General features: G+C 46.9%; 1 protein-coding gene across 1 annotated transcript; it reads left to right on the top strand.

Moving 5' to 3' along the window:
• The first annotated feature begins 3,360 nt into the window (after positions 1–3,360).
• LOC136639034 (zinc finger protein 180-like) lies at positions 3,361–21,747 on the top strand. Its single transcript, XM_066613062.1, has 6 exons — positions 3,361–3,496; positions 8,512–8,585; positions 9,482–9,608; positions 10,757–11,455; positions 11,498–11,501; positions 21,444–21,747. The coding sequence occupies exons 1-6, from the start codon at positions 3,361–3,363 to the stop codon at positions 21,745–21,747; spliced, it is 1,344 nt and encodes a 447-aa protein (XP_066469159.1).
• The last annotated feature ends 813 nt before the right edge of the window (positions 21,748–22,560 follow it).

The following is a 22,560-nucleotide window of genomic DNA, read 5'->3' as shown; positions in this document are numbered from 1 at the left end:
GAGTGTGGAATGACCTTCATTCATAGCGGTAGTCTTCTTAGCCACCAGAGAACCCACTCAGGAGAGAAACCTTATACGTGTTAAAATTGGATTTCTGCTCAGTCAGTCAACAAAAGTTGAGTCTCTTGTTTGCATCTAATCATTGATGTTTGAAAACGTCCTGCATTTTTTCTGCAGTGTTTGTTTGAAATGTAGATGAAGTATCTTGCTTGTCCTTGTTTTTCAAAAAATAAAATGTGTCAAATAGCCCTGTTATTATTTTCTAGAGTCTGTTGAGTAGGCTTTGCTCAGTCATGGTCCAAGTTGGGGTTCAGCACCCATTACTATAATAGAGTGGGCTATACTACTGGGATTACTATAATCCCAGTATCCATGGATTCCGTATCAGTGGTTTCACGTATCTGCAAATAGGGTCCGTGGTGCCCCTCATACATGCCCCCACCAGAGGGGAACTCCGCTTCCCTCACCTCTGGAGAGTGTGCTGAGCCCTAGTGTGCTAGACGCTAAAAAACCAGAGGCCGCACGTATCCACCTATGGCCTCTCCTAGGCTCAGAACGATGATTACAGGCTGAAAAACCGTATTTCCGGCCGAAAACGGGAAATGACATTTTTATGTCTTTTCCCCGGCCCTTCTAATGCCTTTTAAAGGCATAAAAACGTCACTTCTGGTTTACAGCCAAAAACCAGAAGTAGCATTTTTTGGCATGTAATTGTCATTCTGAGCCTGGCAAAGGCCAAGCGCAACTCAGAAGACCCTCCGGAGGCGACGGGAGCTGAGTTCCCCTCACCTCCAGATTGCGGGTTGTGAGAAACCAGTAGAACGAAACAGGAAATGGGTCATGATTGTTATTTTGATGTTCTCCACAGCTTGGGGAGCCCTGCAGAGGCTCCCTTTCTCCCCCCCCCCCAAGGAGGCTGCTGTTCCTTCCCCTAAGAACAAGACAGCCCTTGCATTCCTGACAGCAGCACAATCCTGGTACTGCTAATGTTTTTGGCTTCTTTGAAAGGAAGGAGAACATTCTGTTCTGGTGAATAGCTCACAACTAGCCCTGTGCTTGAAATAGCTCTTCATCCCATCAGAATTAAGTATGGAATTGTCTTGAGCCTCCAGGAGTGGATTAAAAAAAATAACTAAAACTCCCACCTCTGCTAGGTATTTTATTGTTTAGCACAGAACACTGCCATTTTTAGTACTTGCCAGGATGTTCCTGTGCACATTTACTTCTGCTCATGGAGGAGACTGGTCAGGGCCAAGAGATCATCAGATGCCCAAGGCAAGCGTTCCTACACATCAGCCTTCCACATCAGCTCACAACTAGAAGCTAAAAAACCAACACAAAAAGGAAATGGAAGGGGGGACTAGGGGTTTAAGAGAGGGGGAGAGAGGGGTCTCGAATCTGACCAAGGGATTAATTTCATAACCTTAAAACAGAAACAGGGCAGTGGGGGCAACACCTTGAAATCAAAACCAAACTCTGGAGTGATCAAGCTATGTTCTGCAGTATGGTGTTATGCAGCTGGAGGGGTGAGGCTATGCAATACCCATCCGCTTCTTTTCATGCTCTTAGTGGTCATTGAGTGCTGTGTTTAGCTATTAAGCTATCCAGAAGCCTAGAGAGAATATCTTTGCTTATCAGGGAACATAATTGCTGTATTGAGAGCTCTGTAGCAGAGCTCTGGGGCTATATAATTAAATTAAAAATTTAAATTTATTCTATTTTATTAATCTTAATTAATTAAATGAAATTATTTAATTATAAATAACTAAATTAAATAATTTAATTATAACTAAATTATATAATTTAATTATAACTAAATTAAGAAAGGCGAATGACTGCATTCGCATTACAAAGCATTTTTCAGCCATTCCCCCGCATGCAGAAATGGCATCATGTTGTTCTGATTGCATGATTTGGATTGTTTGATGCTGAATTTCAGTTCCTTATGGACAATGCCAGGAGGATATGGACAAGGCACACGGACTTCCCGGTTTTGCAAATGATCAACTGCTAAGGCCATCCCACGTACATTTATAGGGTATGCTTTTGCAAATGTCTGTCCGCTGTCTGTCTTTTCAGCGCATTGAGCCACCTGGACATTTGAATATGGTTTGGGCTTTTCTCTTAGCTGCTTGTGCTTTGCTCTGCTTGGAGTTAGGGGGTAAGACCTACCTAATATTCATGTATTTGTAACTCTAATAGATCCCATTTTTAGGCTATGAAGTGCTTTCTAATCTTTACACATTCATGCAAAGTTCTTTTGGTTTGTACGGTTTGTAATTCATTAATATATTTCAGCACCAGTTAAAGATTATGAGACTATGGCATTCCCATGGCAATATACTTGGCAAGCACGCCCATAATATAGATGAAGCTGTCTCATGTTATTTTTGACTGCAGAATTTGGTTTGTCTGGTGCTGAAAAATAATGTTATTATCTTTGGGTATTGATGGATATTGTTTCACCAAAAAGACCCAGCCTCAGGTTCACTGGACATACATTCAGTCTTTCCAATGATGTGTAGCACATTTGATCCATAGCCTATTGGATGTGCTTTATATCTTCATTTTTAAAAAGATACTTGTCAATGTATGTGGATGTGTCTTCCAGCTGAAATGTGCAAATTCAGTATGCAGTATTCCAATGTGTATTCTCCTAATTTGATTCCTCTCTCTTTGTTTAGATATTCCTCTTCATTGTTACAGTTGTACACAGAGGGGTGCAGGGGGGGAGGCATAAAACTCTTTGGAAATCTTGTACTTAACATTTACATTTTCTAAAAGCATCCCTCAATTGCAAAAAAAAAAAAAAAGAGAGAGAGTTCAAGGCTCAAAAAGTTCAAGTTGAATTGTGATGTGATCCATGGACATAAAAGGGTAAGTAAGAAGTGGAACTTTGGACAAGGTGCTGCCTTTGAATGGTACCTGTAGACTCTGCTCCTCAGACAGGCTACCACTTCTTGCCTAGTAGTAGGGTCAGCCCCATACCACACCACCACTGCTCCAGCAACTGTATGGACTGGCCATTTTCTACCACTGTGCCGTGGCACACTGGTATGCCACAAGTGGTCCACAGATATGCCACAGGAATTTGGGACAAAGGGTTTATTAGTAGGGCCAATGGGGAATGTGAGCCCCCCACTGGCAGCATGGTGTGCCTTGCCAATTGTCAAAAACCTGATGGTGTGCCTTGACCATTTTATGGCCTTGTCAGTGCGCCATGAGATGAAAAAGATTGAAAATCGCTGGTATGGACCTTTTGCTAAAAGGATCTCGGATAACACGATGGGGTGTATTGTTTCATGGTCATTCCAGGAAAGAGGCATCAAGAGGTCTTATATATAATGGCATTTATTAACCATGCAGTCTGTCAACACAGATTGTTCGAAATACGTGATGGTGGAAGATCACTCGGGGCAAAAACGGAGAGGTCTCACCTTGCTTTCTTTTCTAGAGAGCGTCCACTGCAATTACTGTCTCATGAAAGACCCTGAAAGTGGGTGTCTAACTGGAGACCAGGGTTGTTACTCTCAAGTTGGAGAAAAATGCATGACAATCAAGATCATGCATGGTAAGTGACGGTGGTGAAACCGTTGCATATTATTTCCTACTTACCACTTCCTCTATACTCCTCCCCTACTTATGCTGTCTTCCATGTGTCAAAGTCTCCAGATTGAGTGCCCCTTGAGACAGGGCGCTGTCCTCTCATTTCCTGTAAAGCGCCTTGCCGTTTACATGAATGGTGCTATTTAATACCTCAATAAGTGCCTTTGTGAATCTGTCCAGATTCTCAGGTTATCTTCAGAGACCCTGCTCTGCCGCTCTCCTCCTACACCACTTGTGGTGAAAGGGGCAGTGGTCTCCCATCACTAGAATTCCTTTTGGTTGTGGTATCCTGTTTCTAGAATTCTTGCCCAAAAGAATTTTGCATGACACTATCTCTCAGTTCTCAAACATTTTGACTTTATTTTTGATTTAATTTTATTGTGTCCTGCTCTGAGAGCTTTGCCTGAAGAACACCTAAGAAGTACCACAAAACAAACCAATGTTGACATGTAATGTATAGCCCAAACCTCTATTTACTTGCAAGTAAGCTCTAGAGTTCATTAAGTCTTATATCTAAGAATTCGGGCATAGGATTTGCAACCTTCATTCAATTTTGGGAGGGCTCCATTTTAAACCAGCTAAAAACCAAGACATTCTTTTGGGAAATCCAACTTTTGCATTGTCTCCAAGATGGAAGATTTGGGTCTTATCTTGGTGCAAATTCCTGGCCCTGGTTGTTTCAAGTTCTTGACCAAGAAAAGGCGCACCTGTTGCTCTGACCTTGAATAATGGCTGACCAAAACCAAAATGGGGCTAATGCAACTGAGGGCGCAATCCTAACCAACTTTCCAGAGCTGACATAGCTGTGCCAATGTGGTGTGCACTGTATCCCGCAGTGGAGAGGCAGTCAAGGGGGCCTCCTCAAGGTACGGAAGGGCATGTTTGTTACCTTAACCTGGGGCTGCATTGCGGCTAGGTCAGTGCTGGAAAGTTGGATAGGATTGCTGCCAGCATCAGTTTTACCACACCAATGCCTTTGTCCTGTACTTATTCTGCTACCCTTTGGCTGGGAAGCATGTAGGGAATACAGGTCAGACCATCCATTCAATGGTCATTTGCTGCTGGTTTGAAGCTTGCAAATTTATGGAGGAAGTATCAGGGAGATGTGGGTCTTGGGATGGGTGTGTGGTGAGGAGGGAGACATTCTCTTCAGATGGGAGAAATGGAGATGTCTTGTCCAGGTGCTTAGTCCGGTAGATGCCTGCCTCCTTTTCCTTGTCTCCCTCTTTCTCCAACAGAAGGAAAAGCAAAGTTCCGAATCCTGGGCTGCAGCAGAAACCGCAAAAAGGGGTGTGGCCAAGTCTTGGAGTCTCATGGTCACACCCTCAAAATCAACTGCTGCAGCCGCAAAGACTGCAACCGATGAGGAGGAAACCTTGGCATCATGAAGGAAGGAGAAGGAACAAGTTCCATCCTCCTCCTTCTTTCTCTTCCTTCTGCCTCTCTTTGTTCTCCAGTCTTCCACCGACAAACACGGACACCTTCTCAGCAGACAAGCCAGCATCTAGATCAGCAATTTTCAACCTTTTTCATCTCACTGCACACTGACAAGACCCTCAAATGATCAAGGCCCTAAATGGTCATCGTTTTTGGACAAATTGACAAGGCACACCACCCTGCCAGCAAGGGGCTCACATACCCCAGTGGCCCTACTAACAAATGAACCTCCCTCAAATTCGTACGGCACACCTGCACACCATCCGCATGTGCCATGGCACAGTGGTTGTAAATGGCTGATCTAGATTGTATGCCCCCTTCCTAAGTGTATCCTATTTCCCTGCCCCGTATCTGTAATAAATAAATAAAAATTAAAAAAAATAGATTGTATGCCCCTTGGGACAGGGATCTGTCCTTTCATTTCTTGCCAATTAATAAACCATATGAAAAAATAAAACATGCTAGTCATAACACAATTCATGGGTTTTCCTGAGAAAGTCACAAACACACTAGTACTCTACTGAGGTGGAATAGAGCTCTCTGCATCCCTCTCAGGATGGTGAGACCTCTAAAGGATCTTTGTGATGGTGGAACAGATGTATCAAGAAAAGGGAATAGCACCTCTGGAATAAATGATGGAATTCTGCAAACCACAAGAATTGGGCTTCACTGCACCACTCATTAGAACCTGGCTTTAATCATGTCCAGACTTTCCAGTTATGCCACCCTTGGCACTTGTTAATATGGCAAAATGATAGGGAGGTACATATCCTACTGGAGCATGGCTTAGTGGGTGGGGGGTGGGGTGATGCTTTATCCAGAAGAGGGTGGCATGGTAACAAATATTTTCATTGTCTGTATCCTCTTTCTAGTGGAGATGCTTTTTGCCACACACTCTGTTGAAGTTGCCCCAACAGATCATTGGTTTATCTCTTGCAAACATGCCTGTTCCAACCACCAGCAGCAGCAGCAGCAGCTACTACTACTACTACTACTACTACTAGTAGTAGTAGTAGTAGTAGTAGTAGTAGTAGTAGTAGTGAGAACAGACCTTTAAGGTTTCCTGCCAAGTGAGGTCTTCTAAGCAGAGATGGACAAAACAAAATTCATGTGATTCAATACACTATGGTCCCTTCCCTCTACCTAATGAGGGATTACATGGCACTTTGGGGTGATTTTCAACCTTTCTCATCTCACGGCACACTGACAAGGCACTGAATTGTCAAGGCACATCATCCGCTTTTGACAACTGACAAGGCAATTGTAGTCAATGGGGCTTACTCCCAGGAAAGTCTGAGGAGGATTGTAGGCTAAATCACATGCTTTGCTTACTGGGAAGGCTTTCGGCTGGAGCAGGAGAGCCTGCAGCATCTCAGTGGGGGGTGGGGGAATTCGGCAAACACTCCCTGGGTTTTTTAAAGCAATCCCGTCTGTTGCTACCACACCTGCCCCTGTGTGTGTGTGTGAGAGAGAGAGTGTGAGAGAGAGAGCAAGAGGGAAAGAGCGAGCTCCACCTTGCTGCACGTGTTCTGGCTACAGAGGTTTTCCGCCCCCCCTTCCCCTCTTCAGCCTCTTTGCTGGCTCAGGGGCTCCAGGAACGTTACTGTTCCTTGCAAGGGGAACCTCAGCCAAGGCTATTTCCCTACCTGGTCAAGGCGGAGCCTTTTTGCAGTGTTTTGGGCTGCCTGGAAAGGGATCGAGATGCCAGCGCAGGACAAGGGTGTGTGTGACTTTCTGTACCCCCATCCCATTTGCATCCAGACAAATTCTCAGATAAAAAAATCCGTGGATAAATAGGCTGCACCTGTAAATCTCTCAAGCAGATGTATCCAACAGCCCAATTCTACACAGCTCCCCAGGTGGCAATGTGGATGCACCAACGTGGGGTGACATTTGCATCCGCAAGCCAGGACAGCCTTTTACAGGGTCTGTGGGGAAAGAGACCTGGAGGGAAGAGGGAGGCCAGCCACCTGCTCTGGGGTCACTGCAACAAAGGCCAAGATCATCCTTTTCTTCATGTGCCTACTGGGTTCTGCACTGAGAGAAGGCAGGCAGGCAGTGAGTCACAGGTGAAGGTCTTTGTTGCCAGCAGACGCCAATGGAACAGGGCTGTGGTGGGGCACCCATTCCCAGGAGGAAAGCCCATCAGGCCCCCAGAGGAGTGGGGAGGCTCAAATAACAGCTGCTGCTCTCACAGTGCTCAGGCGGCCCATATATGGGATGGGGGGAGCCTTGGTTCTGTTCCCCCCTCCTTTGCCACTCGAGGGAACCTCTCCCAAGACTTCTCAGGGGAAGGACAGGGCTGAAGGGACCAGGACTGAGCAAAGGCTTCCTGGAATAGGAGCTCTCCAGCCTCTCCTGGGAAATCCTCTGTAAATAGAGATGAAACTGGAAAGGAATCTGGTGCCTGCAGGAAACTCCGGGATCCCCTTGCCAGAGAAGGAAAAGGGCTTTGAACAGATGGGCTGAGCAGGGAGAATGAATGATAGTCTGTGCAGGAGAGAGAGAGAGAGTGAGGTTGGTGGGTCTGTTGGGGCCAGAACTCCATTTCCCAGCAGGCCCTGCTGTGCTCTGGCCTCAGGCCCTGGAGGGGGAGGCCTTGCACAGGCTGGTGAAGGAGGGAATGGGAGGCCTGAGCACAGTGAGGGCCACCTGGGAGCAGGTGTGTGGAGGCCCCGCGAGGCCTGCAAGTGGCAGTTCCTGCCTGGGGGAGAGAGGGAGAGGCGGAGGAGGCTCTGTGGCTGCACTGGGAGCCCCGCAAAGAAGGGCCTCCTGGACTCTCCTGCAGCTGGGAAGGGGCCTGGCTGGACTGGCCGCCCCAGCGCCTGGCTCAGGACCTCCTGCAGCCCCTGGGGGTTCTGACCCCCCACGGACTGCAGCCCCCCTGCCTCGCCTCGCCTGCCCATTGAACCATCTGTTCTTCTGAGCCAAATACCAGGGGATTCCTGGACCCCCCAGTGTCAGTGCAGGGAGGCAAAACTGCTCTCCTCCTCCCAGCCAAGGCTCCGGCTGCCCTCGTTGACCAGTTAGAAAACAGCCCGAAGTGAAGCTACTAACAGGCTTCCATCGCCATTCTATTTGCAGGTGAGAAAATGGCTTCCCGTCATGGAACTCAAAGGCATGGAGGCTGCTGTGCTCTCTAGCCTCAAGCATGAAAGCAAAATAGCCAGCTTGGCAAGCGTGCTAGAAGATGAAAAACCAAGGGAAGCCTGGTGTGCTTGAAGGAGGGGAAAACCAAATCTTTAGCACTTCTAGCATTGAAAACAAAAATGAATGCATCTCGAACGCAGCCTACATCTGAAGATAGTTAGCTTCTAGCCATCAGGACCAAAAGCCATGGCTTTCCCTTGTGAATCTGCCCAACCACCCTCTGCAGTCATCACACTGTGGAAAGGAATTAAAGCATATACATGAAGCAGGTACACAAGGTTAGGAAACTCATACAGGTCTCTTTTCTCTTCCTGACAGGCAGCAGAGAAGCAGAATCAAAGCCAACTAAACCCTGTCTGAGGACAGAAATGGCTGCTGCTGATGCAGGCCAGGTAAGGGGGATTTACAGAGGGACTTGAAGGCCAGGCAAGCGGGATTTGAGTCAGTGGTGTACCAAATGGGGGCAAGGGGGGCAAATGTCCTTTGGAGGGGTGGCACCAGCTGTGCTCCTCCCACCCCCTTTTTATCATTTTAAAATCATTTTTAAGAGCAAGAAGCCAGCAGCTCCACCAGCTTCTTTTCCTTTAAAAAATAAAAATAAATCTCCTCCTGAAGAAGGAGGGAGCGGCCCAGAATCAAGCCAAGAAAGGCATTTTGATTCTTAAGCACTCTCAGTATACCTGGGGGTACACTGTAATTCTTGCTAAAGTACATAGACTTGCCATTATCTTCAGCACAAGATCCCTGCACACTATTGCTTTCCCTCTTGTGTGCACATATGACATGAGTTTTTAAAACCACTACTGGCAACATTGTGCAGGGGTTTGAGTTGGTGGATACCCACCTGGAAAAGTATCTGCCACAGCCAGAGCAACAGAAAATGACATCAAGTTTTTGAAAGTGGGAAAAGCGATGGGGATTAGAATGTTGGAAAGCAGCTATACAATGCACAAGTTCTTAGTCCGGGGAATACACTGGGAATATACTCTGGGAATACACTCTGATGGAAGCGCTGGGGCTCACTTCTGGGCTTGTGTGAATAGGATTGTGGTGTCAGTTTGAAAGCTGGAGTCGAAGGAAAGGAACCTCTCTTTCAGGAACATTAGAATCTTCATTGAACCTGGCATGGGAATTCAGAGTTGAAAGGGACTGTGTTTGAAAATGTGTTTTCAAATTTGGAAATGTTTTGTCCTTTCTTGGAAACTGGAATACATTCTCCCTTTGGATGGCAGTCATGACCTAGGCAGGTCCAATGTTGCTAATAGGCCATTTCTCCTTTTTCTTTCAGGGTCCAATTTCCTTCACAGAGATAGCTGTGTATTTCAGCAGTGACGAGTGGGCTCTGCTGAGTCCACGCCAAAGGCTCGAGTATGAAGCTGTCATGATGGAAACGTATGAAAATATGATCTTTGTAGGTAAGGAGGATCTGTAATTGACAGATGCCTCAGGTAGGAACCTCTGCTCCATTGGTTGTTGCCAAGAGGAGTTGGCAGCCAGGCTGCGTGACCTGGGCATAGCTACTGCTATGACTGATGGCCCTATATCCTTTCCTTTTGGGCAGCCCAGATCTGGGTCTCTTGATGAGGCGGGGAGTCCCAACCTGAAGGCATGGTGATATAAATGAGCTGGAAATACTTGGCTGCCCTTTGGAGGAAGTAGGCGTATCTTGGAAGGAACTTTCCCCTGTGTCTGGGCCCTAAACCGCCTAAGTATTCCTGCGCCAATAGTGAAGTGGCATTGAGAACTCAGATGGGAGAGCAGCGGGGGACAGATTTATCTGGGTAATTTGGAACTTCCTCATGTAGGGATGAAAAATGTCTTTCCTTGAGGGAGAGGTTGGAGTACAGACCACAGAAAGAGGAAAATAATGTCACTGCAGTCTTATATCAGTGTACTGCTGGGAGAGCTCTCTTTATAGGATCCTGGAATTGTAGTTTGGGGAAGGCTCTGAGAAGTATTTGCAGGAGATGGTGACTGATTCTTCAGGTCAAATGTTGTCTGATAAAACCCAGGCCAGGAGCATGACTTTGGGCCTCAGGACCCAGAGGCCTAGAGGAAGGCCACACTTTTAATTGTCAGAGCAATTACACCCCTCCCATGCCCTCAGCCCATCAACCAGTACTGACATTTAGAACAAACTCTGTTTTCAGTAGATGAACCACAAGTGGGTCATGAGATTAGTTATGCTTCACTCAAGGCTGGTTTCCTGGTTTCCTGGGTGACAGGAGCATGAAGGGGGTGGGTTTTGGGATGGAAAGGGGCAGGGCACATGCCTGTATGGGAGACCCCAGGATAAGGGGTTCAGTTAATACCAGTAATGAGGTGGTAGTGGCAGGATGCAAGGCTGAGGGCTCTGTTTTCATAGCCATCTGCTGCCTGGTCTGGATCCTAATCCCAGCTAGGAGGGGGAACTAGTAAGCGTGTGGCCAAGCATTATAGATCCCCTGAGACACTCCGCTCTGCCCTGACTCCAGGGCTCTGGGGTCCTGGACATCACATTTCCCCAACTAGCTGCAGTTTCTTCCTTTGGTCTCTTACTGCTTTTCCTTTCTTATTTCAACAGCATCGGTTTGGAAACAGATTGGAAAAAAGAAGGAGCAGAATCTGTCTTCACAACAAAGAGCCCACATAGCAGAGAAGTCTTACAAGTGCCAAGAGTGCAGAAGGCCCTTCAGTCAGAGTCGTGTTCTTAAGACCCATCAGAGAATCCACACAAGGGAGAAACCTTGTAAGTGCCGGGAGTGTGGAATGACCTTCAGTCAGAGTAGTAATCTTACTAGCCACCAGCAAACCAACACAGGGGAGAAACCCTATACGTGCCAGGAGTGTGGAATGACCCTCAGTCAGAGTAGTAATCTTACTAGCCACCAGAGAACCCACACTGGGGCAAAAACCTATAAGTGCCTGGAGTGTGCAATGACCTTCAATCAGAGTCATGTACTTAAGCGCCACCAGAGAACCCACACAGGGGAGAAAACCTATACATGCCAGAAGTGTGGAATGACCTTCAGTCAGAGTGGTCATCTTATTAGCCACCAGAGAACCCACACAGGGGATAAACCCTATAAATACCTGGAGTGTGGAATGACCTTCAAATGGAGTCATGTACTTAAGCGCCACCAGAGAACCCACACAGGGGAGAAACCCTTTAAGTGCCAGGAGTGTGGAATGACCTTCATTCAGAGTGGAAGTCTTATAAGACATCACAGAACCCACACAGTGGAGAAACCCTTTAATTGCCAGGAGTGTGGAATGAACTTCAGTCAGAGTAGTGTACTTAAGATCCATCTGAGAACCCACACAGGGGAGTGCTAGGAGTGTGGAATGACCTTCATTCATAGCGGTAGTCTTCTTAGCCACCAGAGAACCCACTCAGGAGAGAAACCTTATACGAGTTGAAATTGGATTTCTGCTCAGTCAGTCAACAAAAGTTGAGTCTCTTGTTTGCATCTAATCATTGATGTTTGAAAACGTCCTGCATTTTTTCTGCAGTGTTTGTTTGAAATGTAGATGAAGTATCTTGCTTGTCCTTGTTTTTCAAAAAATAAAATGTGTCAAATAGCCCTGTTATTATTTTCTAGAGTCTATTGAGTAGGCTTTGCTGAGTCATGGTCCAAGTTGGGGTTCAGCACCCATTACTATAATAGAGTGGGCCCAGTATCCATGGATTCCGTATCAGTGGTTTCACGTATCTGCAAATAGGGTCTGTGGTGCCCCTCATACATGCACCCACCAGAGGGGAACTCCGCTTCCCTCACCTCTGGAGAGTGTGCTGAGCCCTAGTGTGCTAGACGCTAAAAAACCAGAGGCCGCACGTATCCACCTATGGCCTCTCCTAGGCTCAGAACGATGATTACAGGCTGAAAAACCGTACTTCCGGCCGAAAACTGGAAGTGACATTTTTATGTCTTCTCCCCGGCCCTTCTAATGCCTTTTAAAGGCATAAAAACGTCACTTCTGGTTTACAGCCAAAAACCAGGAGTAGCATTTTTCGGCATGTAATTGTCATTCTGAGCCCGGCAGAGGCCAAGCGCGACTCAGAAGACCCTCCGGAGGCGACGGGAGCTGAGTTCCCCTCAGGTTGTGAGAGAACCCCTGCGGGTTGTGAGAAACCAGTAGAAAGAAACCGGAAAAGGGTCATGATTTTTATTTTGATGTTCTCCACAGTTTGGGGAGCTCTGCAGAGGCTCCCTTTCTCCCCCGCCCCCCAGGAGGCTGCTGTTCCTTCCCCTAAGAACAAGACAGCCCTTGCATTCCTGACAGCAGTGCGATCCTGGTGCTGCTAATGTTTTTGGCTTCTTTGAAAGGAAGGAGAACATCCTATTCTGGTGAATAGCTCACAACTAGCCCTGTGCTTGAAATAGCTCTTCATCCCATCAGAATTAAGAATGGGATTGTCTTGAGCCTCCAAGAGTGGATTAAAAAAATTAACAAAAACTCCCACCTCTGCTAGGTATTTTATTGTTTAGCACAGAACACTGCCATTTTTAGTACTTGCCAGGATGTTCCTGTGCACATTTACTTCTGCTCATGGAGGAGACTGGTCAGGGCCAAGAGATCATCAGATGCCCAAGGCAAGCGTTCCTAGACATCAGCCTTCCACATCAGCTCACAACTAGAAGCTAAAAAACCAACACAAAAAGGAAATGGAAGGGGGGACTAGGGGTTTAAGAGTGGGGGAGAGAGAGGGGTCTCGAGTCTGACCAAGGGATTAGTTTCATACCCTTAAAACAGAAACAGGGCAGTGGGGGCAACACCTTGAAATCAAAACCAAACTCTGGAGTGATCAAGCAATGTTCCGCAGTATGGGTTTATGCAGCTGGAGGGGTGAGGCTATGCAATACCCATCCGCTTCTTTTCATGTGGACCTTCCTGAATTCTGTGGGACAAAGTGAATGGCTCACATGCTCTTAGTGGTCATTGAGTGCTGTGTTTAGCTATTAAGCTATCCAGAAGCCTAGAGAGAATATCTTTGCTTATCAGGGAACATAATTGCTGTATTGAGAGCTCTGTAGCAGAGCTCCGGGGCTATATAATTAAATTAAAAATTTAAATTCTATTTTATTAATCTTAATTATTTAAATTAAATAATTTAATTATAACTAAACTAAATAATTTAATTATAACTAAATTAAAAAGAAAGACGAATGACTGCATTCGCATTACAAAGCATTTTTCAACCATTCCCCCGCATGCAGAAATGGCATCATGTTGTTCTGATTGCATGATTTGGATTGTTTGATGCTGAATTTCAGTTCCTCATGGACAATGCCAGGAGGATCTGGACAAGGCACGCGGTCTTCCCGGTTTTGCAAATGATCAACTGCTAAGGCCATCCCACGCACATTTATAGGGTATGCTTTTGCAAAAGTCTGTCCGCTGTCTGTCTTTTCAGCGCACTGAGCCACCTGGACATTTGAATATGGTTTGGGCTTTTCTCTTAGCTGCTTGTGCTTTGCTCTGCTTGGAGTTAGGGGGTAAGACCTAGCTAATATTCATGTATTTGTAACTCTAACAGATCCCATTTCTAGGCTATGAAGTGCTTTCTAATCTTTTACACATTCATGCAAAGTTCTTTTGGTTTGTGCAGTTTGTATTTCATTAATATATTTCAGCACCAGTTAAAGATTATGAGACTATGGCATTCCCATGGCAATATACTTGGCAAGCACGCCCATAATATAGATGAAGCTGTCTCATGTTATTTTTGACTGCAGAATTTGGTTTCTCTGGTGCTGAAAAATAATGTTATTATCTTTGGGTATTGATGGATATTGTTTCACCAAAAAGACCCAGCCTCAGGTTCACTGGACATACATTCAGTCTTTCCAATGATGTGTAGCACATTTGATCTATAGCCTATTGGATGTGCTTTATATCTTCATTTTTTAAAAGATACTTGTCAATGTACGTGGATGTGTCTCCCAGCTGAAATGTGCAAATTCAGTGTGCAGTATCTCGTCTGATCTTGGAAGCTAAGCAGGGTCAGGCCTGGTTACTACTTGGATGGGAGACCTCTTGGGAATACCGGGTGCTGTAGGCTTATACCATAGAAGGTTGCCAACCCATTCCAATGTGTATTCTCCTAATTTGATTCCTCTCTCTTTGATTAGATATTCCTCTTCATGGTTACAGTTGTACACAGAGGGGTGCAGGGGGGGGGAGGCATAAAGCTCTTTGGAAATCTTGTACTTAACATTTACATTTTCTAAAAGCATCCCTCAATGTCAAAAAAAAAAAAAAGTGAGTTCAAGGCTCAAAAAGTTCAAGTTGAATTGTGATGTGATCCATGAACATAAAAGGGTAAGTAAGAAGTGGAACTTTGGACAAGGTGCTGCCTTTGAATGGTACCTGTAGACTCTGCTCCTCAGACAGGCTACCTCTTCTTGCCTAGTAGTAGGGTCAGCCCCACACCACACCACCACTGCTCCAGCAACTGTATGGACTGACCATTTTCAACCACTGTGCCGTGGCACACTGGTGTTCCACAAGTGGTCCACAGATATGCCACAAGAATTTGGGACAAAGGGTTTATTAGTAGGGCCAATGGGGAATGTGAGCCCCCCACTGGCAGCATGGTGTGCCGTGCCAATTGTCAAAAACCTGACGGTGTGCCTTGACCATTTTATTGCCTTGTCAGTGCGCCATGAGATGAAAAAGATTGAAAATCGCTGGTATGGACCTTTTGCTAAAAGGATCTCGGATAACAAGATGGGGTGTATTGTTTCATGGTCATTCCAGGAAAGAGGCATCAAGAGGTCTTATATATAATGGCATTTATTAACCATGCAGTCTGTCAACACAGATTGTTCGAAATATGTGATGGTGGAAGATCACTCGGGGCAAAAACAGAGAGGTCTCACCTTGCTTTCTTTTCTAGAGAGCGTCCACTGCAATTACTGTCTCATGAAAGACCCTGAAATTGGGTGTCTAACTGGAGACCAGGGTTGTTACTCTGAAGTTGGAGAAAAATGCATGACAATCAAGATCATGCATGGTAAGTGACGGTGGTGAAACCGTTGCATATTATTTCCTACTTACCACTTCCTCTATACTCCTCCCCTACTTATGCTGTCTTCCATGTGTCAAAGTCTCTAGATTGAATGCCCCTTGAGACAGGGCGCTGTCCTCTCATTTCCTGTAAAGCGCCTTGCCGTTTACATGAATGGTGCTATTTAATACCTCAATAAGTGCCTTTGTGAATCTGTCCGGATTCTCAGGTTATCTTCAGAGACCCTGCTCTGCCGCTCTCCTTCTACACCACTTGTGGTGAAAGGGGCAGTGGTCTCCCATCACTAGAATTCCTTTTGGTTGTGGTATCCTGTCTCTAGAATTCTTGCCCAAAAGAATTTTGCATGGCACTATCTCTCAATTCTCAAACATTTTGACTTTATTTTTGATTTAATTTTATTGTGTCCTGCTCTGAGAGCTTTGCCTGAAGAACACCTAATAAGTACCACAAAACAAACCAATGTTGACATGTAATGTATAGCCCAAACCTCTATTTACTTGCCAGTAAGCTCTAGTGTTCATTAAGTCTTATATCTAAGAATTCGGGCATAGGATTTGCAACCTTCATTCAATTTTGGGAGGGCTCCATTTTAAACCAGCTAAAAACCAAGACATTCTTTTGGGAAATCCAACTTTTGCATTGTCTCCAAGATGGAAGATTTGGGTCTTATCTTGGTGCAAATTCCTGGCCCTGGTTGTTTCAAGTTCTTGACCAAGAAAAGGCACACCTGTTGCTTCTACCTTGAATAATGGCTGACCAAAACCAAAATGGGGCTAATGCAACTGAGGGCGCAATCCTAACCAACTTTCCAGTGCTGACATAGCTGTGCCAATGTGGTGTGCACTGTATCCCGCAGTGGGGAGGCAGTCAAGGGGGCCTCCTCAAGGTAAGGAGAGGCATGTCTGTTACCTTAACTTGGGGCTGCATTGCGGCTAGGTCAGTGCTGGAAAGTTGGATAGGATTGCTCCCAGCATCAGTTTTACCACCCCAATGCCTTTGTCCTGAACTTATTCTGCTACCCTTTGGTTGGGAAGCATGTAGGGAATACAGGTCAGACCATCCATTCAATGGTCATTTGCTGCTGGTTTGAAGCTTGCAAATTTATGGAGGAAGTATCAGGGAGATGTGGGTCTTGGGGTGGGTGTGGGGTGAGGAGGGAGACGTTCTCTTCAGATGGGAGAAATGGAGATGTCTTGACCAGGTGCTTAGTCCGGTAGATGCCTGTCTCCTTTTCATTGTCTCCCTCTTTCTCCAACAGAAGGAAAAGAGAAGTTCCGAATCCTGGGCTGCAGCAGAAACCGCAAAAAGGGGTGTGGCCAAGTCTTGGAGTCTCATGGTCACACCCTCAAAATCAACTGCTGCAGCCGCAATGACTGCAACCAATGAGGAGGAAACCTTGGCATCATGAAGGAAGGAGAAGGAGTTCCATCCTCCTCCTTCTTTCTCTTCCTTCTGCCTCTCTTTGTTCTCCAGTCTTCCACCGACAAACACGGACACCTTCTCAGCAGACAAGCCAGCATCTAGATCAGCAATTTTCAACCTTTTTCATCTCACTGCACACTGACAAGACCCTCAAATGATCAAGGGCCTAAATGGTCATCGTTTTTGGACAATTGACAAGGCACACCACCCTGCCAGCAAGGGGCTCACATCCCCCAGTGGCCCTACTAACAAATGAGCCTCCCTCAAATTCATAGGGCACACCTGCAGACCATCCGCATGTGCCATGGCACAGTGGTTGTAAATGGCTGATCTAGATTGTATGCCCCCTTCCTAAGTCTATCCTATTTCCCTGCCCCGTATCTGTAATAAATAAATAAAAATTAAAAAAAATAGATTGTATGCCCCTTGGGACAGGGATCTGTCCTTTCATTTCTTGCCAATTAATAAACCATATGAAAAAAATAAAACATACTAGTCATACCACAAGTCATGGGTTTTCCTGAGAAAATCACAAACACACTAGTACTCTACTGAGGTGGAATAGAGCTCTCTGCATCCCTCTCAGGATGGTGAGACCTCTAAAGGATCTTTGTGATGGTGGAATAGATGTATCAAGAAAAGGGAATAGCACCTCTGGAATAAATGATGGAATTCTGCAAACCACAAGAATTGGGCTTCACTGCATCACTCATTAGAACCTGGCTTTAATCATGTCCAGACTTTCAAGTTATGCCACCCTTGGCACTTGTTAATATGGCAAAATGATATGGAGGTACATATCCTACTGGAGCATGGCTGAGTGGGTGGGGGGTGGGGTGATGCTTTATCCAGAAGAGGGTGGCATGGTAACAAATATTTTCATTGTCTGTATCCTCTTTCTAGTGGAGATGCTTTTTGCCACACACTCTGTTGAAGTTGCCCCAACAGATCATTGGTTTATCTCTTGCAAACTTGCTTGTTCCAACCAGCAGCTGCTACTACTACTACTACTACTACTACTAGCAGTAGTAGTGAGAACAGACCTTTAAGGTTTCCTGCCAAGTGAGGTCTTCTAAGCAGAGATGGACAAAACAAAATTCATGTGATTCAATACACTATGGTCCCTCTACCTAATGAGGGATTACATGGCACTTTGGGGTGATTTTCAACCTTTCTCATCTCATGGCACACTGACAAAGCACTGAATTGTCAAGGCACATCAACTCTCAAATCATCTTTCCCAGATTACAATTGCTAGGATTTTTGGAACAAGCAGTGACTGCTAACCTGTATAAAATGTTATACAGGTGCAGCCTATTTATCCGCATTAGTTCCGTTCCGTGAATGGATTAACAAAAAAACTTGTTGTGCTACATTCCATAGAGTTATGCAAACACACTGCAGCCTGACACTTCCTGATGGAAGGAAACTAAAGCAGCTGTTATCAATCCCCTCTGCTCCGTACTCAGCCCTCCCCGTTGCCAGCTGTCCCACCGAGCTTTTAAGAGTCCAGCCCTATGCATTTCTACTCAGAAGTAAGCCCCATTGCAGTCAATGGGGCTTACTCCCAGGAAAGTGTGGGGAGGATTGTAGGCTAAATCACATGCTTTGCTTACTGGGAAGGCTTTCCGCTTGAGCAGGAGAGCCTGCAGCATCTGGGGGGGGGAATTCAGCAAACACTCCCTGAGTTTTTTAAAGCAATCCCCTCTGTTGCTAGCACACCTGCCCCTGTGTGTGTGTGTGAGTGAGAGAGAGAGAGAGCAAGAGGGAAAGAGCGAGCTCCACCTTGCTGCACGTGTTCTGGCTACAGAGGTTTTCTGCCCCCCCTTCCCCTCTTCAGCCTCTATGCTGGCTCAGGGGCTCCAGGAATGTTACTGTTCCTTGCAAGGGGAACCTCAGCCAAGGCTATTTCCCTACCTGGTCAAGGCGGAGCCTTTTTGCAGTGTTTTGGGCTGCCTGGAAAGGGATTGAGATGCCAGCACAGGACAAAGGTGTGTGTGACATTCAGTACCCTCATCCCATTTGCATCCAGACAAATTCTCAGATAAAAAATCTGTGGATAAATAGGCTGCACCTGTAAATCTCTCAAGCAGATGTATTCAACAGCCCAATTCTATACAACTCCCCAGGTGGCAATGTGGATGCACCAACATGTGGTAACATTTGCATCCGCAAGCCAGGACAGCCTTTTACAGGGTCTGTGGGGAAAGAGACCTGGAGGGAAGAGGGAGGCCAGCCACCTGCTCTGGGGTCACTGCAACAAAGGCCAAGATCATCCTTTTCTTCATGTGCCGACTGGGTTCTGCATTGAGAGAAGGCAGGCAGGCAGTGAGTCACAGGTGAAGGTCTTTGTTGCCAGCAGACGCCAATGGAGCAGGGCTGTGCTGATGCACCCACGCCCAGGAGGAAAGCCCATCAGGCCCCCAGAGGGGTGGGGAGGACAAATAACAGCTGCTGCTCTCCCAGTGCTCAGGTGGCCCATATATGGGATGGGGGGAGCCTTGGTCATGTTCCCCCCCCCTCCTTTGCCACTCGAGGGAACCTCTCCCAAGACTTCTCAGGGGAAGGACAGGGCTGAAGGGACCAGGACTGAGCAAAGGCTTCCTGGAATAGAACCTCTCCAGCCTCTCCTGGGAAATCCTCTGTAAATAGAGATGAAACTGGAAAGGAATCTGGTGCCTGCAGGAAACTCCGGGATCCCCTTGCCAGAGAAGGAAAAGGGCTTGGAACAGATGGGCTGAGCAGGGAGAATGAATGATAGTCTGTGCAGGAGAGAGAGAGAGAGAGAGAGTGAGGTTGGTGGGTCTGTTGGGGCCAGAACTCCATTTCCCAGCAGGCCCTGCTGTGCTCTGGGCTCAGGCCCTGGAGGGGGAGGCCTTGCACAGGCTGGTGAAGGAGGGAGTGGGAGGCCTGAGCCCGGTGAGGGCCACCTGGGAGCAGGTGTGTGGAGGCCCCACGAGGCCTGCAAGTGGCAGTTCCTGCCTGGGGGAGAGAGGGAGAGGCGGAGGAGGCTCTGTGGCTGCACTGGGAGCCCCGCAAAGAAGGGCCTCCTGGACTCTCCTGCAGCTGGGAAGGGGCCTGGCTGGACTGGCCGCCCCAGTGCCTGGCTCAGGACCTCCTGCAGCCCCTGGGGGTTCTGACCCCCCACAGACTGCAGCCCCCCTGCCTCGCCTCGCCTGCCCATTGAACCATCTGTTCTCCTGAGCCAGATACCAGGGGATTCCTGCCCCCCCCCCCCCCAGTGTCAGTGCAGGGAGGCAAAACTGCTCTCCTCCTCCCAGCCAAGGCTCCGGCTGCCCTCGTTGACCAGTTAGAAAACAGCCCAAAGGGAAGCTACTAACAGGCTTCCATCGCCCTTCTATTTGCAGATGAGAAAATGGCTTCCCGTCATGGAACTCAAAGGCATGGAGGCTGCTGTGCTCTCTAGCCTCAAGCATGAAAGCAAAATAGCCAGCTTGGCAAGCGTGCTAGAAGATGAAAAACCAAGGGAAGCCTGGTGTGCTTGAAGGAGGGGAAAACCAAATCTTTAGCACTTCTAGCATTGAAAACAAAAATGAATGCATCTCGAACGCAGCCTACATCTGAAGATAGTTAGCTTCTAGCCATCAGGACCAAAAGCCATGGCTTTCCCTTGTGAATCTGCCCAACCACCCTCTGCAGTCATCACACTGTGGAAAGGAATTAAAGCATATACATGAAGCAGGTACACAAGGTTAGGAAACTCATACAGGTCTCCTTTCTCTTCCTGACAGGCAGCAGAGAAGCAGAATCAAAGCCAACTAAACCCTGTCTGAGGACAGAAATGGCTGCTGCTGATGCAGGCCAGGTAAGGGGGATTTACAGAGGGACTTGAAGGCCAGGCAAGGGGGATTTGAGTCAGTGGTGTACCAAATGGGGGCAAGGGGGGCAAATGTCCTTTGGAGGGGTGGCACCAGCTGTGCTCCTCCCAACACCTTTTTATCATTTTTTATCATTTTTTAAGAGCAAGAAGACAGCAGCTCCACCAGCTTCTTTTCCTTTAAAAAAATATAAAAAAATCTCCTCCTGAAGAAGGAGGGAGTGGCCCAGAATCAAGCCAAGAAAGGCATTTTGATTGAGATGGTGACTGATTCTTCAGGTCAAATGTTGTCTGATAAAACCCAGGCCAGGAGCATGACTTTGGGCCTCAGGACCCAGAGGCCTAGAGGAAGGCCACACTTTTAATTGTCAGAGCAATTACACCCCTCCCATGCCCTCACCCCATCAATCAGTACTGACATTTAGAACAAACTCTGTTTTCAGTAGATGAACCACAAGTGGGTCATGAGATTAGTTATGCTTCACTCAAGGCTGGTTTCCTGGTTTCCTGGGTGACAGGAGCATGAAGGGGGTGGGTTTTGGGATGGAAAGGGGCAGGGCACATGCCTGTATGGGAGACCCCAGGATAAGGGGTTCAGTTAATACCAGTAATGAGGTGGTAGTGGCAGGATGCAAGGCTGAGGGCTCTGTTTTCATAGCCATCTGCTGCCTGGTCTGGATCCTAATCCCAGCTAGGAGGGGGAACTAGTAAGGGTGTGGCCAAGCTTTATAGATCCCCTGAGACACTCCGCTCTGCCCTGACTCCAGGGCTCTGGGGTCCTGGACATCACACTTCCCCAACTAGCTGCAGCTAGTTGCAGTTTCTTCCTTTGGTCTCTTACTGCTTTTCCTTTCTTATTTCAACAGCATCGGTTTGGGAACAGATTGGAAAAAAGAAGGAGCAGACTCTGTCTTCACAGCAAAGAGCCCACATAGCAGAGAAGGCTTACAAGTGCCGAGAGTGCAGAAAGCCCTTCAGTCAGAGTCATGTTCTTAAGCTCCATCAGAGAATCCACACAAGGGAGAAACCTTGTAAGTGCCAGGAGTGTGGAATGACCTTCAGTCAGAGTAGTAATCTTCCTAGCCACCAGCAAACCCACACAGGGGAGAAACCCTATACATGCCAGGAGTGTGGAATGACCTTCAGTCGGAGAGATAATCTTATTAGCCACCAGAGAACCCACACAGTGGAGAAACCCTTTAATTGCCAGGAGTGTGGAATGAACTTCAATCAGAGTAGTGTACTTAAGATCCATCTGAGAACCCACACAGAGGAGTGCTAGGAGTGTGGAATGACCTTCATTCATAGTGGTAGTCTTCTTAGCCACCAGAGAACCCACTCAGGAGAGAAACCTTATACGTATGTGTTAAAATTGGATTTCTGCTCAGTCAGTCAACAAAAGTTGAGTCTCTTGTTTGCATCAAATCATTGATGTTTGAAAACATCCTGCATTTTTTCTGCAGTGTTTGTTTGAAATGTAGATGAAGTATCTTGCTTGTCCTTGTTTTTCAAAAAATAAAATGTGTCAAATAGCCCTGTTATTATTTTCTAGAGTCTATTGAGTAGGCTTTGCTGAGTCATGGTCCAAGTTGGGGTTCAGCACCCATTACTATAATAGAGTGCGCCCAGTATCCATGGATTCTGTATCAGTGGTTTCACGTATCTGCAAATAGGGTCTGTGGTGCCCCTCATACATGCACCCACCAGAGGGGAACTCCGCTTCCCTCACCTCTGGAGAGTGTGCTGAGCCCTAGTGTGCTAGATGCTAAAAAACCAGAGGCCGCACGTATCCACCTATGGCCTCTCCTAGGCTCAGAACGATGATTACAGGCTGAAAAACCGTACTTCCGGCCGAAAACTGGAAGTGACATTTTTATGTCTTCTCCCCGGCCCTTCTAATGCCTTTTAAAGGCATAAAAACGTCACTTCTGGTTTACAGCCAAAAACCAGGAGTAGCATTTTTCGGCATGTAATTGTCATTCTGAGCCCGGCAGAGGCCAAGCGCGACTCAGAAGACCTTCCGGAGGCGACGGGAGCTGAGTTCCCCTCACCTCCAGTTTGCGGGTTGTGAGAAACCAGTAGAAAGAAACCGGAA

Source organism: Tiliqua scincoides, chromosome 2 (assembly GCF_035046505.1).
Source record: "Tiliqua scincoides isolate rTilSci1 chromosome 2, rTilSci1.hap2, whole genome shotgun sequence".
Taxonomy (NCBI): domain Eukaryota; kingdom Metazoa; phylum Chordata; class Lepidosauria; order Squamata; family Scincidae; genus Tiliqua; species Tiliqua scincoides.
The sequence above is the reverse complement of the archived record's forward strand: the minus strand, read 5'-3'. Positions and strand labels throughout refer to the sequence as shown.